At 34.7% G+C, this 18773-nt stretch overlaps 1 protein-coding gene across 1 annotated transcript in view; it reads left to right on the forward strand.

The window, feature by feature from the left end:
- LOC116105470 (probable protein S-acyltransferase 14) overlaps window positions 1-15829 on the forward strand; it is a 42387-nt gene extending 26558 nt beyond the window's left edge. The window contains 12 exon segments of the mRNA XM_031391892.1: window positions 4687-4801; window positions 4804-4829; window positions 5573-5717; window positions 7177-7266; window positions 7357-7448; window positions 9028-9151; window positions 9246-9331; window positions 9433-9498; window positions 10389-10502; window positions 14351-14497; window positions 15262-15414; window positions 15497-15829. Coding sequence (XP_031247752.1) covers window positions 4687-4801; window positions 4804-4829; window positions 5573-5717; window positions 7177-7266; window positions 7357-7448; window positions 9028-9151; window positions 9246-9331; window positions 9433-9498; window positions 10389-10502; window positions 14351-14497; window positions 15262-15414; window positions 15497-15829 — 1491 coding nt within the window.
- The last annotated feature ends 2944 nt before the right edge of the window (window positions 15830-18773 follow it).

The following is an 18773-nucleotide window of genomic DNA, read 5'->3' on the forward strand; positions in this document are numbered from 1 at the left end:
AAAAATAAAAAAAAAAAAGGTATGTGATGGGTCGAGATGGAGCGTAAAACGCACTCACTCATAAATACAACCATGAAATGAGATGGAGCATAAAATGCACTCATTCTTTTTCAAAACAGAAAAAAAAATATCCCTAGTTTGCTACCCGGTTTGTAGTAGTAAAGAGAAACAATTGAGGAAAAAGTTGAGAGGTGAGTTGTACATGAATTGGTTGTGATTAGTTTCCCTATTTGCATTGACTGATTGAGAGTAATTGTGGAAAATGATGAAGAGAGATGAATGTCATTAACTCTACTTTATTTTATTTTGTTGCTTCCTAAGTTAGGTATTTATATTCATGGATTAAATATTGTTGCTTATGCATCATGATCGTGTTCTTGATATGACTTGAGTGTAGTGTTTGTTTGAATTAGTTTGCCCGAGGATGTGCAAAAGCTAAGTGTAGGGGAATTTGATGAGAATACAAAATGTCATATTTACCCCCCTTAATGTCTAGTGTTTTATACTTCTTTGTTGCCTAAATGTACTCATTATTATTCTATTTTGCTTTAGGATGCAAATGGAGGCATTAAATGCAAAACGGAACTAATTAGGTGAATTCGGACAGTTTCAACATCGCCTCGTAATCTGGGAATAACTCTCTCATCCGATCTCCGATTGAGATGATTCAAAATGATGTGGAACCCTAAGAAATATATCTACAACTTTTATTTTTGAGTTTGGAGAGATACTCGCTGAATCAAGGTTGTAATCGGGCTTGAAGTTGACGTACCTACACTGCTGACGTTCTGGAACATTCTGCCCTATCATGCAAGTCAATTAGGCAAGTTACTATTGGAAGATTTGAAGACCTATTGCACGCAAGTTATAGCTGGACACACCACTTTCCTATTTTATTTTAGGACTTTATTTTATTTTCAATTAATCAGAATCAGATTAGGATAAATCCAATGTTGATCTAGCCAAAAAAAGGCCATATCTATGGCCAAAGATCTACCCTGATCGTCAACGTGGCCATCGTTGACGACCAAACATGGCCAGATCTGGCCGTCAACAGCTAGATCTGGCCGAAAAATGCCATATCGACGTATGATCAGCCAGATCCAACTGGGCGTATGCCATTATGGCGATTGTCAGCCACCCTCCGGCAATGTTGGTGGCTGACAGCATTTAATGGGTCGGTGGGGGTGTTTTTGTTCATTTTCAATGTTTAATTGAAGGGTGTTTAGCTAAATTAACAAACCTAGGGAGTGTTTTGGTTCATTTCCAAATCCTTCCTCATAATAACCACCGAACTCAACTTTTTCAAAAATCCTACCCAAAATAATAAAACAAACACTCCCTTAACATTTTACTAGTCAAAAGCAGTCAAACTCGAAATTTGGTTGACAGACATAAATGGAGGATGAAACATTATAGTTTTTCAAAGCAAGGGTATGAGCATCGATAGGCTAAACCTAAGGTGGATACATGTATTTCAACCATGAAAAAAAAAAAATTAATTTAATTTAATTGAGTTACTTCTATTAATTTTTTATTGTGATATTTGGTTTTATTATTGAAAAGGCATATATGTTCTCCACTTGTTAATTTTGCACTAGTGCGTTTGGATCGAGGGTATATAAGATAACAGGGGTAATCTTCATTTATTTTGCAAGATTCCAGTTTTTTATTTGCAAGTGATAAAATATTACGAGTATCTTTTATTGCAAATAGTGTTTACAGTTAGTAATGTAGAGGGTAATCTAATACCCTCCCCCAATGCTGTTATTAAAAAATTACCAGGTAATCTGATTTTTATACCTATTTTACCCTTAATTGAATACCATTTCGGACACAATTGCCCTCAAATGTCTACCAAATAACAATTATCTAACCCTCTTACATTTGAGAATTTAGGTAAAACACCCTAGCCACAAAAAAGTTTAAAAGTTAACGAAATACCTCTAGCCACCAAAGACCACTGCTAGCCATTACTCACCACTGCCGGCTACTGGCGTCAATCGTCAAATGGTGCATGACCGATGAGATCTAGCCGGTCATGCGTTGGTAAGGCCTTTTTTGGTGCCGGAAACAGCTAAAGCTGGTCGTTTCACTGCCACATCCGATCTGGCCATTTCACTGACACCATTTCATAGCCACATTTGATCTGGCCATTTCACAGCCATACTTGTGGCCATTTCACGGCCATATCTTTGGCCATGAAATGGCCATGGATTTGTGATCCATGGTCGGAAAATGGCTTTGCTAACACATGGTCGGCCATATACGGCTAGTCATGCTCCATTTAGTCGACTGTCGACGATGGTGGCTAATTGCCGATAGTGGCTTGGGGTGGATGGTGATGATTTTGCTACAAATTACAGTTTTATATAGCTGGGGTGTTTTGGCAAAATTTCAAATGTAGGGGGTTAAAAAATTATTCAAAAAATAATAATAAAAGTAATATTTAAAAACGAGGGCAATTTAGTAATCTATATGATATACCCACTCATTTATCCTCCCAATCAAACATATTATTTACCAATTTATTCGAACCAATCAAACACATTTCTTAAACATTCTCAATAATCTACAAGGTGATCAATCTTTCTGTTGATACCACCCCCCTCCAAACAATAAAACATTATATGAGCCCCCTAACACATATCAAGTTTGAGTATATTCTTACTAATAAAAATAAATATGTTCTTGAAAGACCAAAATTAGAGGGACTAACTTGTACTTAACCATATTAAATTTTGCCTTTGTTGCTATTCAAATGTTCTCCTGCTTTGCTATTCTTCACTTTGTTTTGAGCTTGGTCTATTTCTTCCCTTCTGTAATTCAAGTGATTGAGATGAATAAAAAAAAGAGTAATGCTACAGTCACCGAAGTAGTGCACCGAATTCATGCACCGAATGACGTGGTAAAATCCTGACTATTGATTAATTTTAACTAAATATTAATAGATGGTCAGGATTTTGTTACGTTATTCGGTGTATAAAATCGGTGCACTACCTTCGATGGCTTTATCATTTCTGTAAAAAAAAAAGGGTTTGAAGCAGTAAGGTTATGGAATGGTGATATTTTATATAAAATAAAATTACGGAAGTGATTTTAGACCCCTACGTATTTTTCAATAGCCCCCATTTATTTTTATTTGTTTCAATTTTGATAAGTTTTAGCTGTAATCAACTAGTATAAAGGATACTACATATTTTGATATGTTTTAATTACTATCCTTATAATTAATACACCCATTTTCATTTTAACTTATACAATTATACTCCCCTTTTTAAAATTATTAGAAGGATGTTCATGTTAAATTTCAAATTTGTAATTAATGAGTTTTACAATTTTACATTTTTACACTATCTTTATATTTTCTATGTTTTATAAGATCTAAAAATACTTTTTATATTTACTAAGAATCTACTTTAAAATCTTAATATATGTAGGATTAAAAATTGAAATAATAATATTGGATTTGATACTTTCGTACTTTAGAATAATAAATGTATATTTTCTATTTATTAATTTGCTAGAGATTTAAATTATAGTTCAATTAAATTTTATTCTCATCTTATTTTAGGATAGAAAATATAATTATTGGATTAAATCATGAAAATGATTTTTTTTTTTTCTATCAAACGTAAAAATAAGATCAATTTTTCTAGTAATTTTATGAAAGCCTATACTATAATATGGAAATAAAGAAAAAATAATAACCTTTTAATTATAAAAGGGTTTTTTCGATATTAAGTGGGATTTTAAAAAGAAAATTTAAAATATGAATAAGGGGGATGCTAATAAATTGAATGGGGCCTCAAAACCGTTTCTCTAAAGTTAAATAGTAGTGTTATTAAGCCCCACCCAAAGTCTATCTAAGCCCCAAAATCAATTAGAAAAAAACAATTTTTATTTATTCCAAAAAACTACCTTTTTTTTTTTTTTTTTAATTTCTTTGATTTCCTAATCTTTTTTAACTTCTTTTCTTTCTTAAAAACTCATTATTTATAAATTTTTATGGAAAACCTATAAAAACAAATTAGAAAGAATATTTCTTATTATGATTTTGCATAAGAAATATTTTTTCCAACCTTTGTCTTGTTTGTTTTTATGGGATTTCATAACCTTTTATAAATCACAAGTATATTTGAGTAAAATTTCATTCATTTTTTAAATAAACAAATAAAAGAAAAGAAAAAAAATTCAAGAAGGATTTATTTTTGAAAATATGTTGTTTATTAATCATGATTAAGTAAATGAAAAGTTAAAAGGGTTAAGAAAGAAAAAATTAAAAATAATACCACTATACCGTTACCATTGCATTCAGGTGGGGGTTGGGCTTCTGACTAAATTTATGTTACCAGCCCACGCCACAAAGTCAGTTTGGGCTGATTCCACGTGGCCATTCAAAATTTTGTTTTTACAAGTTTTGCATATTTCCATCTTGGAGAAAAATCACTCGTCAACATAAGAAATGAACCTTTCTGGGATTACATCAAAGCTAAACTCCATTTGATGGAATTCCAGTTTTTCAGCGAAATACACACGATTATATCATTAAATATTTTTAGTTCGTCAGTCCATCCAACAATCATCTTAAGATCAATTTTTCTTTTTTTTTTCTTTTTTTTCTTTTTTTTTTTTTTTTCCTTTAAAGCAAAATTGATACTTTAATATGGCACGGAACCCTTCAAGTATTGCTCAATACTAGGTGCCCTGGGTTCTGTCATGATATTGATGTTTTATTCCGTTGTTGTAGTCAAATATGGCCCAGCTCTCTTTAATGGGATTCCTGATTCGATCACCGCTTTGTAGTTTTTTTGTTGTTTCATTCATTGGTAAGCCTTTTTCCTCTTATAGTTTTGTTCTTTGTATGAGAACATCAATTTGGTTATTAGGATAACTAGAGAATAGAGAGGCAATATTTTTATGATTTTTTTTTTTTGTCTTGTGAAATTTTTAGAAATTCAAGTTGAATCAAGGATTTCTTATTTAGCTGAGATTGTTTTTATATGCTCTTATTTCAATTTGCTGGCAACTCAAGATAATTGCTTATATATATATATATATATATAGTCCTTGAAATTTGTTGCATTTAGATTTTAAAAGTGGATGATTTGGAATCAAGATATGTATTGATTGAGAGGAGATGGTGATTATTTATCTTGGAAACGGAGGAAAATTATTTTTGATTTTGTTATTGCCTTTCATCACCCACATGGGGTTGAGTAATTTTTGTTATTTTCTTGATTTTAATGAGAATAGCTGTACAATGGAGTTGATGTGAAGTTTAATCACTCAGTTGAGGTAGAGTTCGGTTGACTTTCAATTTTAATCTAGATGGCAAAATGATATTTCCTCTTTTGGAAAAGTTTTAAATTGATTACTGTTTGTGGTTAATGGTTCTTTTTGTTTTCAATAATTATTTAAGTGTCAAATAATTGCAATGTAGGACTTTAGAGGATATCTCCACTTCAAGATAATGAGGGTGGTGATCATCAAAGATCTTTTCAAATAAATATTAAATTCTTATAAAACAACTTTAGGATTAAATATTAATGTTTTAAATTTGGTTGTTCAGTTGGCAATCCTGTTGTGGAGCTATTTTTCTGTTGTAATAACTGATCCAGGGGGTGTTCTGCCAAAATGGATACCCATGCTGGATGAGGAGAAAGGTGACATAAATCCACTACTGGGACCAGAAAATTTTTGTGTAGTGGTGTGCTGTCGTAGGCAACCAAGATTAAAAACCTTCCTAAACTAACTACTAAACTGTAAATAGGGTAAGCAAGGGTCGATCCCACGAAGAGTGTCTAGCCGAATTTTCGATGATGTGAACAAGGTTGGGGGGTTTTGAGTTAAACAGAAAACAGTCTTAGCAAAAATAAAAAACAATTCAAATCAAAATCAAAAATAACAAAACTTGGTCTCAGACAACATCCGTCATCGGAATCTTACAACTGATCATTGATGCAAAATTAAATCAATCTACGCCTGAATATTCACCATTGGAACTATTTTCCTATCTCTCATTAATTGTAATTAATCAAGAAACAAGCGATCTTAATTAATCTTACCACTAAACAACCCTAGACAAGCACTCAAGATTTAATCTAGTGGCAGTCTTATGAATTAGAGAAATCGATGAAGCTAAACAACACAAACATAAGCGGTTGTATTTAATTTAGTTGAATGTTCTTCTTAAGATTACTAATTCCTGACGCAGCGAATTATTAACCCTAATTGCTTCACAAGTTAGAGGGATCAAACAATTACGGATTTGATATCTAACTTAACTTAGCAGTAGATTGCAACAATTAACAAACTAGTAGGCCTCCCTAGTAATTAAACGAAACAATCATAAAATTAGGCGCAGAAAACCATCCAATACTCAAACACGAAAATTGAACACTAAGAAAAATATAGTAGATCTCACAGTTTATTGATTCCGAGGCCTCCGTTTCCTTCGACCAAGTTACAAAAGCTTTAGCCGCTCATAGCCATAATCAAAAACTCAAAAAGAAAGAAAAATTCCAGAGAAGAGAAGAGAGAGGCATGGTCCCCCTCAAAAACCCTAATCTGATCCCCTTAGCAAAAATCCAGATTCAAGTGTTTGAATCCCACTCAATCTCCTAAAAGAAATATTCTAATATCCTAAAATAACATTAATCCTAATTTGATTCTAATTAATTAAAAATAAGATAAAGTCCTAAAATAAAATAGGAAAGTGGTGATTCTGAGCTGTAACTTGCGTGCCACATGTCCTCAAATCTTCCAATAATAACCTGCCCAATTGATTTGCAGGACAAGGCAGAATGCTCCAGGACGTTTAGTGCAGATGCATCAAATTCAAGCTCGATTACAACCTTGATGCAATGAGTATCTCTCAAAACTCAAAACATAAAAGTTGTAGATATATTTCTTAGCGTTCAACAGCATTTTGAATCATCTCGATCAGAGCTCGGATGAGAGAGTTACGTCCAGATTACAAAACAACATCGAAACTGTCCGAATTCATTTAATTAGTTCCGTTTTGCAATTAACGCCTCCATTTGCATCCTAAATCAAAATAGAATAATAATGAGTACATTTAGGCAACAAATACCTATAAAAGACCAAACATTAAGGAGGGTAAATATGACATTTTGCATTCCCATCATGTAGATTTGCATAAAAACCCATCAGCTGCACCTAGTGAACCAAAAAATCGAGGAATTCGGTTCTGTCAAAAATGTAATCAATTTAAGCCTCCTCGTTGCCATCACTGTTCAGTTTGTGAGTTCTTGACTTAAGACCCTAATCTTATATCTTTGCTGTTTTCTTATTTTACTACAGGAAGTAAACTTAATTTGTTTTTGCTTCTAGGCGGTAGGTGTATATTGAAAATGGACCATCACTGTGTATGGGTTGTTAATTGTGTTGGGGCATTCAACTACAAGTATTTCCTTCTTTTCTTGGTACGTTAACTGTAAAACAAGTGGATTCATATCTTTTAGCTAATGGACTCATTTGATTGAAGCTTGACTAGTGTAGTATATATGCTACTATGTTATGGAAATTAATAATTTCAGTAGACACTGTCTCATTGTTGTCCTTTTGTCCTGTTTTCTTTTTTCCCATAGTTATTGCTTTTGTGATTTGATTGTTGTTGAAGGCTGATTCCTCGTTTTGTCAGCACAGCATATCAGTTGTAGATTACACACTCACACATGTGTATGTGCATGTATAATGCAAGGTAGGATTTGAACCTTATATCTACCTTCACCTCATTACACTCCTTTGTTGTGTGAGGTTGAAGTCCAGAGTCAAATATCGACCATATTTATTAGAATTGTTACAATCATAGATGTTGGAAATGTAAGGCTTGAATAATATGTTGAAATTTAGCTGCAATCTCTATTTAATTTGCTATATACCTCACAGATTATACTACTTTAACAGCCCAGATATGTTTGTTGCGTCTCACTGTATAGAATAGCGAAAGATGGAAAAGTTTATAAGAAAAGTTTGCTTGTCAATATAAAGCCTTTATTTTGACATCATTTTCTGATATGATGTCCACATGTAGAATAATATCTCTTTGTGAAAAACATCCATGAAGAAAAACTAGTGTACTACCTAATAGTATCATCTATGATATTCCCAATCTTTCCCTGGGATACTCCTTATTTATGTTGTCTAATGGGAAAAATTTGCCTGAAGAATGCTTGATAGCATTATAAACCATTAGTGGAGAGTTTCTTATTCTCAAGATGGAGCTTTTATGATTAAATTTTGAATCCTTATCAAACCTTCATTGTTTTTGCTGTGCATGAAAGTCATGATGAAGACGAAGATTTATTACTGCTCTCATATGTTCCAACCTTCAGGTGGTAGAACTTTGGAATTGAGTGACGAGATTTGTTTTTTGACTTGGATGTAGCTTCTTATGAGTCTGTTTACCACAGGAAGCTATGCCAATTTAAGATACTATGTAATCTCTTTCGCAATCTCTGAGTGCTTAGTCTGCTCTCAATATCTGTCAATCCTATCCGGCTGGTTGGTGTCTCAAGTTTTCGTTGTGTAGAACTTACAGTTCTAGGATTGGGGTGAAGAATACTATATGATATCAGATGTTTTAAAATCTCAAGGAATATGTCGTTGCAAGGTATTATGGTTAAACATGCATGTAATGAAGCTTATGTTGTTAAAAGGAAAAAACGAATTGGTGCTCGAACATAAGTTTATTAGATTCTCCCTATTTTTGCAACTGATTGTATAATTGATTGTTGTGCTTTGTCCAGGGTTTTTGTGGACATTAGAAGACAGTTATATTCTTTCCCAGTGTCTTCTAGTGGCAGTTTATCTTGTCTATTGAAAAGATTATTATGTTTGTTGATGGTGGTTCGTATGCTTGAACATACAATCTTTTTTTAAAAGAAACTAACCACCAATTGACTTTATGGATGACATGACTGAGTGCTAATGAAAATAGAATAAAATAAAATAAAAAAGGAAAAAGACTAGGGACATCTTTGGTGCTGAACTTTTATACAGTTTTACACATTTCTCGAGACAACTCTTGTCACTGTATCGTCATTGCCGATTTTTATTGCATTGTTTACTGATGATGAGATACCTGGAACACCAGGAACCATTGCAGCTGTTCTTATCACATTTGGTAAGTTTTACAAACATGATTATTTGTTCTTGCATCTGATATTTTGTTTTTATCCTTACCTTCATAATAAATTATTGTTGTTCATGCTTTGAAGTTTTGAACTTAGCATTTGCATTGAGTCTTCTGGGCTTTCTGATCATGCACATATCATTGGTGGCAGGCAATACCACTACTATCGAGGTAATGCTTTTTGTCATTTATTATTTATTTTGTTTATCAATTAATTAACGAAGACTTCAAACCAGTTTATGTCTCACAAAGCCTTCTTGATTGCTTAAAAGGCATTTGAAAAGAAAAGTACACCTAAATCGCCGTATGACCTTGGTTGGAAGATAAACTTTGAACAGGTTATTCTTTTCTTCTTTTTCAATTGTTTGCTTCTCTATCTCTTCTGTATTTGTATGTGGATCCATGTGGCTTTCAAGATACTATATCTGTTTTATGAGATAGCTTGCCTTAGAAAAGACCTGAAATTAAAAATTATAATTACCCTATTGCTGCTGCAGCAGAAAATTACATTATTTAGTCCCTTCCGGTCATCTTTGGTATGAATCAATTTCACTTCTTCAAAGAATATAAACTACCCCATGTCAGGATTGAATTTAGACATATTTCTACTTAATGTTTTTGTTAAAAAATTCCTAAACTTGCTTTCGTATCCATCATGATTAAGGTTATTTAATATAAAAGTCTAAGACCTCCAACCTTGTGTTCGGTTTTATGCTTCCTCAAAGTTTTGCTTGTTGATCCCCATGTCTTGCGCTTACTCTCTTTTTTCCACCCTATTAAGTATATGATTATTAGTAAATTTTGTGCTTCCTTTCATTAATTGAACGTCATCAAATCATTGCATTCCACTATTCCAGTATCTTGCTCATTGTCAAATTCTTCGCGCTAGTATTTTCCTTGCACTATCACATCACCTTTGAAGCCTCACTATGCCTCCAAGTAAGCATATGGATGTAGATCACCATATTGTCTACACTTGAGTGATCTAGTTATAGGTTGGCATGAACTAAATTCTGAAGGATATGTCTCAAAAGAGTAATGCTAGCCTTACTCCCCCTTCTTATTCATTTCTCTTATTCACTCATATGGTAGGTGGGTGTAAAAAGAGAGAGAAGGGAGTAAGAAGGGAGATTAACATGAGTGAGTAACAAAAAGGAGTAAGAAGGAGGAGTAAGACTAACATTATTCGTCTCAAAATAGTATTTTGATCAATAAGCATATGCATCAGGTTTTTGGGAAGAACAAGAAGTACTGGTTCATCCCTTTATATTCAGAAGATGATATAGAATGGATGCCACTGTTTCGGCATTTGGAATTTCCAGTAAGGCCAGAGTCGGATGATGTATAGCAGTTGCAGATACCAAAATTATTAATCTGGCAGCACGCAATGTATGAAGTACAAGGTGTTTCTTGTGTATATATTATTCTTAATCAACGCAACAACTTCTTGTTACCAGCAGTGAATTGTAGAGTAGTTGAACAAATTTTTTCACCCTGACTTTATCGAATTTCATTTGCCACTCCCTGTTTCGGAAACTAACAACTTAGCACCCAACATTAGTTTTGGTCCATTAAATTGTCCTTTGACCAGCTTTGACCTTGTAAATACCTTTTTACCCTCAGTATTCATTATTTTCTCAATTAATAAGAATTAAAACCCAAATTAATCAACAATAAAGTAAAAATCCCGAATGGAGAAATTAATAAAAATCAATCAAACTACATAAAATCACATACCATACCTAATTCAATTAAAATATATAAATCATTCCACATTCAGTGGACACCTATTTTCAACAATCTAAACTAATTAAAATAAGAAATATGTACACATATAATCAACCTTGCTAACTTTAATTCCCAAATTGTTAAAAGTTTGTTTTTTAAGTAAAAGATTTAGTTATAGAATCACATAACTTAATCTAATTGCCCTTGATTAAAAATAACAAGGACAAAAACAGCCATAATATGCCAAACTATCAAATCTAACATCGTCTAGTATAGTCTGACATGTTTTAATTAGACCATCAAGTTAGCATAGTTTAGAGTTTCAATAAAAGTATAATTGGCAAGTCATTGGTTTTTATGACTGGATTGTTACTTTAACTAAAACCCCTTATAACCTAAGACAACAAACACTTCGTATATTCATAATGATTTGAATTGAGTTGTAGTAGATTTAAATTAAAGTTGGATTATTAATTTTTTTTAGATGGTAAAATTTTGCTTGGAAAAAGATAAGTTTATGGATAATTTTCTGTTTGTATTTTAAAGATCTATGGGAAGAAAATTGGATAAAGATCGGTGGAAAAAATTGGTTGAAGATTGATGGAACTGAATAGGAGGAAAGTTTGTTTGGATGGAAATAAACCATCATTAATTTTATTTTAGATTAAAATAATCTTATGACATTTAATTCATTTAATTTGAATAAAGATAAAATTGAGAAAATTCGAATTACATTTGGATTGAAGAGTAAAAATGTCATTTTATAACTAACATAATTTTTTAAACGGACTTTAACGGAATAGGGATTATGCCTAATTTTCGAAATAAACGGGGGCTTTATGTATTTGTTGAAGCACATGGGATCTTCTATAATAATCCTTTTAACGTACATCAGAAACTTAGAACGCATTCGTTTATGTTTTAAACTTACCATTTTCATCTTTTTTTGGCTTTAAATTCATGCAATCAACTAGGGGTGGAAAAAACAGGTCGGTATCTTCAACCAAACTGGTTTTTGGTTTTAAAAAAAAAATTAAACCGAAACCAGTCCAGTTTCAGTTATAAACCGGTTTAAAACCGAATCGAAAATTCGGTTCAGTTAACCGGTTAATTATAATGGGCTGCATTTGTTCGGCCCAATTCGGTCAAACCCTCCACTTTGGCCCATTTTTTTTTCCAGGTTTTTTTAACTTGAATTAAATTTATATTTATTGTAATTGAATAATTTAAATTCATATAATTTGAATGTACATCAAGTATTAATAATTTAAAATTACATTAGGGAAGACCTAGGGATAAATTTTTAAAAAATGCTCAAAATATAAAATTTTTTTTTTTTTAAATTGAATTTTGGAAAATGCACATTAGTGAAGACCTAGGATAATTTTTTTTTAAATTGAAAAATATAAAATTATTTTTTTATTCATTAAACCGGTTTAAAAATCCGGTTCGATTAACCGTTTTTGTTATTTCCAAAAACCAAAATCGAAACCGAACCGAATATTCGGTTTACAAAATGTGGCAAACCGAAACCGAAAAAAACTGAATTTTCGGTCCGGTTTTCGGTTTTTTTTTCCACCCCTACAATCAACATTCATTAACTCTTATATTAGAATCCAAATTGAGAAAATAAAGGAAAGAGTTGCTAGAAAGAGAAAGATTTTCATTTTTCTGATTAAAATTAATATTTGAAAAAAAAAAGTATTTATCTTTCTTTTCTTTTATATTTTTCTCTTTTCTCATTTAAAAAAAAAAATGCTATAAATCAAGATTTTTAATACAGAATTGTCAAAAAAAAAAAAAAAAAAAAAAACAAACAAACAAACAATGGCATATTTGGATTAGTTTTATCAGTTGTGCAAGTAATAAATTTTATATTATTATTTTTATTGTGTTGTTAATCAAACATGCATTTTCAAGTTTATTTTTGGACCAATATGCCATATGTGATTTATTTTTTGCTTTTTTCAATCATTTATAATATAGTTTAAAAGAAACTTAATCCTTGATTGTTTTCTTACACAATTATTTCATTCCATTTATAATATAGTTTATTCCAACTCTTCGAATAAATCAAGCTTAAATATATTTTTATCACATTTTGTTGTCAAATGAGATTTCAAATTATATTTGTTGATACAAGATTTGCACCAACTAGAGTGATTTGATTGACCTTGACGAAATCGGAATTGATATGCACGTGATTAAAGATAACTAGCAATGTATGAATGCAAAGTGCAGTAAAATAAATAACGCAAGAGAGTTTTAAAGCGGTTTGACAAGTTTTAATCTTGAGCCTACGTCCACTATTTTTGTATTTGCTGTAAGAGCTTACAATAGTATTCCTAGAACAATTTGCTAACCCATTTTCTCATCGTTGGAAGGGGTTTATATACAGATTTTGTACAAAGGAAATTGCGAAAATAAAGGGATTACAATTAAGATTGAAATGCAACTCCAATATTCTAGCGATTGAGCGCTAAGATTGCGCCAAGATTGCTATCGATCTGATCCCTTTCAAGATGTCTGGGATTTTAGGTTATCTGTGAGCTGTTTGAACAACTATCGAGATTGGTGGCGCCTAACTTATGTTGGGTTGAGCTATATCTTGACAAGCTTATGCTGGGTCAGACAATCATTTGAGCCGAGCTGATTCTAGGTCGGGCTATAACCTCGTTGACCTCTAACTTCTCCTAGCTTGATGGAAAAATCACACACAACATCTGCCCCCTAATGTTCGGTGCTCGTTTTGAGCGTCGAAGACTAAATCCTCAATTTGACGTCAAGTTCGGACTTCGAGGGTTGTGCACTAAAGAAAGATTTGATCGAGCTTCATGAGTCGGACTCATCTTCGGTCGACGTAATCAACACTTGAACTTTTCTCTATTGTGATATTCTTAACAAACTTGTAATTTGAAATGAAGGGCATGTGTGTAATTTCCACGAGATCATGTCGCATTAAATGCAGCAGCTTTTGGCAGTTAATTTTTGTCGCGCGTGGGCGACTATAGCTATCCACGCTCGAAGTCGAAGCAACGTGCGGCAAAGGTTATGATTGCAATAGTCTGATAGTTGATCGACCTTCATGGATGATTGACATGTGGCCACATCTAATGGCTAAGATTGTTGACGAATGAAGGGCTGAGATTCACTATAGATTGACGGTTATAGTCGAATCCCACCCCTTCATCTCCCATGCACATCACTATAAAAGCGGGCAACTTTGTCAAAAACCTACACACTTTGCAAAAAAATTTAGTCCTTCTTAGGTTTTGCTCCGTCACTATTCTTTCGACTTCATGGCATTTTTCCGGCAAGTATCTTCCCTTTTCACACTTCGGTAAGGCTTCATTTTCCTCCTTTGATTATTTTTACGTCTTTTGTTGTTGAGATTGGCCATTGTCGTGGCCACATTAAGATTTTTAGGGTTTTTAAGTGTCTCCGTCAGTTTTGGGTTTAAAGAGGGTTTATGGAGGCAGTCGTCAGAATCCTGGTAGCTCATTTGTGTTTGTTGTCCGACGCAAGCTACCCTGGGTGCCTGAAATGAAAGCAAAATGTGGAAAGGTCGCCAAATTTTCGAGCTCTGACACTTGTTCACTTTTGTTTCAGGTACCTAAAGACGAGCTATTACCATGCCTTCATCAAGCAGTCATAGTATAGACTACATGTTTGACTCTCTGACAAGCTCGACAGTTCTTGGGGACATAATCCTAGAGGTTTTCGGGGATAAATCCCAGAGTTTTTCAAGGACTTCATTGTACAGAGCTCGGACCCCAATGCAGCAAGCTCTTCTGACCATGCTTCTGGGGAGATTCTTCTTCCAAGGAAGTCTCCAATTCATAGGCCCTGAAAGGAACCACGTTCCTCGATTGGGGTCGAAGATGTCAAGCGCATGACCAAGGTTTATGCGCCTCAACTTCCCTTAAGGGTTCTAGGGGGCTTCTCCCGAAAAAATCCCCCCATTGGCTGCGTGGCGGTCTTTGATACCCTTCTGAGGTGCGGTTTGTCATCGTTCCCTTTCAGTTGTCGGCGAACTCATATATAATTATTGTAGGCATGTATATAGCGTACCAAATAGCTGAGTTGGATTAGCTATCTGTAGAGGAGCTCGTCCACTTGTATAGGTTGAAAAAGATTTAGAACCAACTGTACTACCTTTCTAAGGGGAGGAAAGTACATTTGAACGGGTTGATCGACATCCCAAAGAAAATTTCTACATCAAGACTCTCAGTATTTCTTTTATGAGGTTGGGGTAGCCGGCGTTTTTGCCTCGGAAGCTAGTAAGACCCCGATCTTCGTGCGTATAAAAAGTGTTTCCAAGATTGACAAGCGAAATAACTAATTCTCTTTGTTTTGCATTAAACGTCAAGCAGAGCTTCCTTCCTGAAACAAGCTTAGAGTGGCTTCAGCGTTTCAACCATCTTCTCGACAATAAGCGCAATGTTATTGAGCTTATCATGCTTTCTCAGTTGAGAGCGTATGGCTTTTACACCAACGAAGCTAAATTCAATATCATTTTTGAAAAAGTTAAGTGCTTAATAGCTCGCTGTTTTTGTCCTTGCTTTGTTAGGTTGATCACCATTTGGTTCTTCTTTTGTAGATATGTAGGCCAAAAAACTCAAAGGCCTAAAGAAGAAGGCACCAGCACCTGGGGCTACCAAGAAACCACTGATTGCTCTAGCGAAGAAACAGCTCGCTGATACTACCAAGGCGCTCGGACAAGGTGCCTTGCGCCTGGTCCTTAAGCGTAATGGTGGCGAGCCTGGGGGGGCAATTGACAAGAAGCTTGCGATTGTCTCCAAGGTAGTTGGGGAGAAGGGTGCCCCCGAGCCCCCAAAGGGCCTGACAAAGAAAACCCCTAAGCTAGTTGGATACTTGGGGAAGAAGAAGATACTTGAGCAATATAAAGGCTTAAACAAGAAGAAGTCAACCGAGCCATAGGGGGGCTTGGGAAAGCAAAAGGTTATCGAGCAGTAGGATAGCTCAGGCAAGAAAGTTGTCGGGCAAGTTGGTAGCTTGAGGATAGCTACGGCCAAGGACTTGGCCAAAAAGAAATCCATTCCTGCAAGTGAGACCGTCATTCTCGTGGGAAGCAGATCAAGCTTGCCTCTACAAGCAGGTAAAGAGAAGGCAAACGAGGAGCTCAGGTTGTGCTTGACGTGATGATTGATAGGCTCCTCGAGCATATCGATGTTGGAGCCTCGGCGGCCAAGGAGGCCGTCACGCCGCAGATTTATGCAAGGCTCAAAGATACGTCCCTTCATGAGCAGCTTGTTTGGGCATGCAACTATGTGACTAAGGTATTAATAGTTCGCCCTATTTCCTTTCTTATGGACTTCTCTCTTTATTCTCTACTAACTTTCTTTCTTTTCAGGCTTGCGTGGTGACAAAGCTTCTCTTCGACGAGAGTTACCCCACATTAGAGGGTACTCATATAGGATGGCAAGAGGCAGAGAAGTTGAAAGAGGACACCTTGGCTAGGGCTGAGTTGGTAGAAAAGGAGAAAGAGTGAAAGCAGGTCGAGCTTAAGTGGGTGAAAAAAGAGGTCGAGGTCAAGGAAAGGGAGTTCCTCAAAAAAATCAAGGCGAGCGAGACCGCTCGAGCAAAGGCTAAGGCAAAGTCAACCGAATTTGAGAAGAGTTTGGCACAACAGCGGGGTGCCAACAACAAGTTGAACTCCAAGCTTACCTCGGCTTAGAAGGCTGACTCAGACTGGGAGGCCAAGTATGAGAATGTTTCACGCGCCCTTTCCACGGAGGTGAAGGACCACAAAAAGGCTGAGGTTGAGGTTGTTTGACTCAATCTCGATATCAAGGAGCTGAATTCGACCATAAAGAGCCATGTTTGGGACATTTCGGTCTTCCTTGTGCAGAAGTTGTGGGAAGCTCATCCTTCACTTAATTTCTCCTTTCTGCCAAAGGCTTATCAAAAGGAGGTCGACAGGATGAAGACTGAATCCAGGGCGTTGCGTATGTTTATTGGGACAACTCTGAGTCTGACGGCGAGGATGAGAAGGTGGTTGAAGAAGAAAATGAGGAAACCTAGGTCAAACAAGAAGTTGAGGACCCGACTGCTTTGGCCTCACTCCCAGCTATCACCGTCGACCTTCCTTCGGTCAAGCCTCTACAAGATGTCTCGACTCCTACCCCTGAAGAAGTTGCCAAGACTCCTGCTGTCGATGATACTTGGTGTGTTGTTATAGGTAACCAAGATTAAAATCCTTTCTAACCTAACTACTAAACTGTAAATAGGGTAAACAAGAGTCGATCCCACGAAGAGTGTCTAGCCGAATTTTCTATGATGTGAATAAGGCTGGGGGATTTTGAGTAAAACAGAAAACAATCTTAGCCAAAAACAAAAACAAAAACAATTCAATTCGAAATCAATTAATATAACGAAACTTGGTCTCTGTCAACATCCACCATCGGAATCTTACAACTGATCATTGATGCAAAAGTAAATCAATTCTTACTTTGAATATTCACCGTTGGAACTATTTTCCTATCTCTCCTTAATTGTAATTAATTAGGAAACAAGCGATCTTAATTAATCTTACCATTAAACAACCCTAGACAAGCGCTAAAGATTTAATCTAATGGTAGCCTTAAGAATTTGAGAAATCGATGAAGCTAAACAACACAAACACAAGCGGTTGTATTTAATTTAGTTGAATGTTCTTCTTAAGATTACTAATTCCTGACGCAGCAAATTATTAACCCTAATTGCTTCACAAGTTAGAGGGATCAAACAACTACGGATTTGATATCAAACTTAGCAGTAGACTGCAACAAATAATACACTAGTAGGCCTCCTAGTAATTAAATGCATCAATCATGAAGATATGCACAAACTAACATTCAATACTCAAACATGAAAATTGAACACTAAAATAAAATAGATTAGATCTCACAGTTGGTTGATTCCAAGGTCTCCGTTTCCGACGACTAGGTTACAAAAGTTTTAGCCGCTCATGGCCATCATGAAATTACAGAGGAAAAGTTGCAGAGAAGACCAGAGAGAGGCGTGTGTGTATCCCTCCAACCTAATCTGATCCCCTTAAAAAATATCCAGTTTAAGTATTTGAATTCCACTAAATCTCCTAAAAGAAATATTCTAATATCCTAAAATAACATTAATCCTAATTTGATTCTAATTAATTGAAAATAAGATAAAGTCCTAAAATAAAATAGGGAAGTGGTGATTCTGAGCTGTAACTTGCGTGCCACATGTGTTCAAATCTTCCAATAATAAACTGCCCAATTGATTTGCATGACAAGGCAAAATGTTCCAGAACGTCGACAGTGCAGATGTGTCAACTTCAAGCCCGATTACCACCTTGATACAGTGATTATCTCTCCAAACTCAAAACATGAACGTTGTAGATCTCTTTCTTATCGTTCCACAGCATTTTGAATCATCTCAATCGAAGCTCGGATGAGAGAGTTATGCCCGGATTACGAAACAATGTCGAAACTGTCTGAATTCACTTAATTAGTTCCGTTTTGCAATTAACGCCTCCATTTGCTTCCTAAATCAAAATATAATAATAATCAGTAAATTTTAGGAAACAAATAAGTATAAAATACTAGACATTAAGGGGGGTAAATATGACATTTTGCATTCTCATCAAATACTTCTACTTCGGTTAGTGATGATGCCCCTGCTGTCTAAATTTTTTATATCTATTATCTTTGTTTTAGTTTTTAGTTTAACTTGTAACTAAACTATTATAATCAATGAATAATTTATTTTTCCCATTTTTATCGAGCAATGTTTTCATTTCTGCAGTCATTTTAGTCGTTCTAATCGAACTTAACACAAAAAAAATTCGAATTTGCTCCAAGTTATGCGTAGCCCACTTCTTTGTGAACAAAATAGTTCTAAG

The sequence above is a fragment of the Pistacia vera genome, unplaced genomic scaffold (assembly GCF_008641045.1).
Source record: "Pistacia vera cultivar Batoury unplaced genomic scaffold, PisVer_v2 Contig5, whole genome shotgun sequence".
Classification (NCBI taxonomy): Eukaryota; Viridiplantae; Streptophyta; class Magnoliopsida; order Sapindales; family Anacardiaceae; genus Pistacia; species Pistacia vera.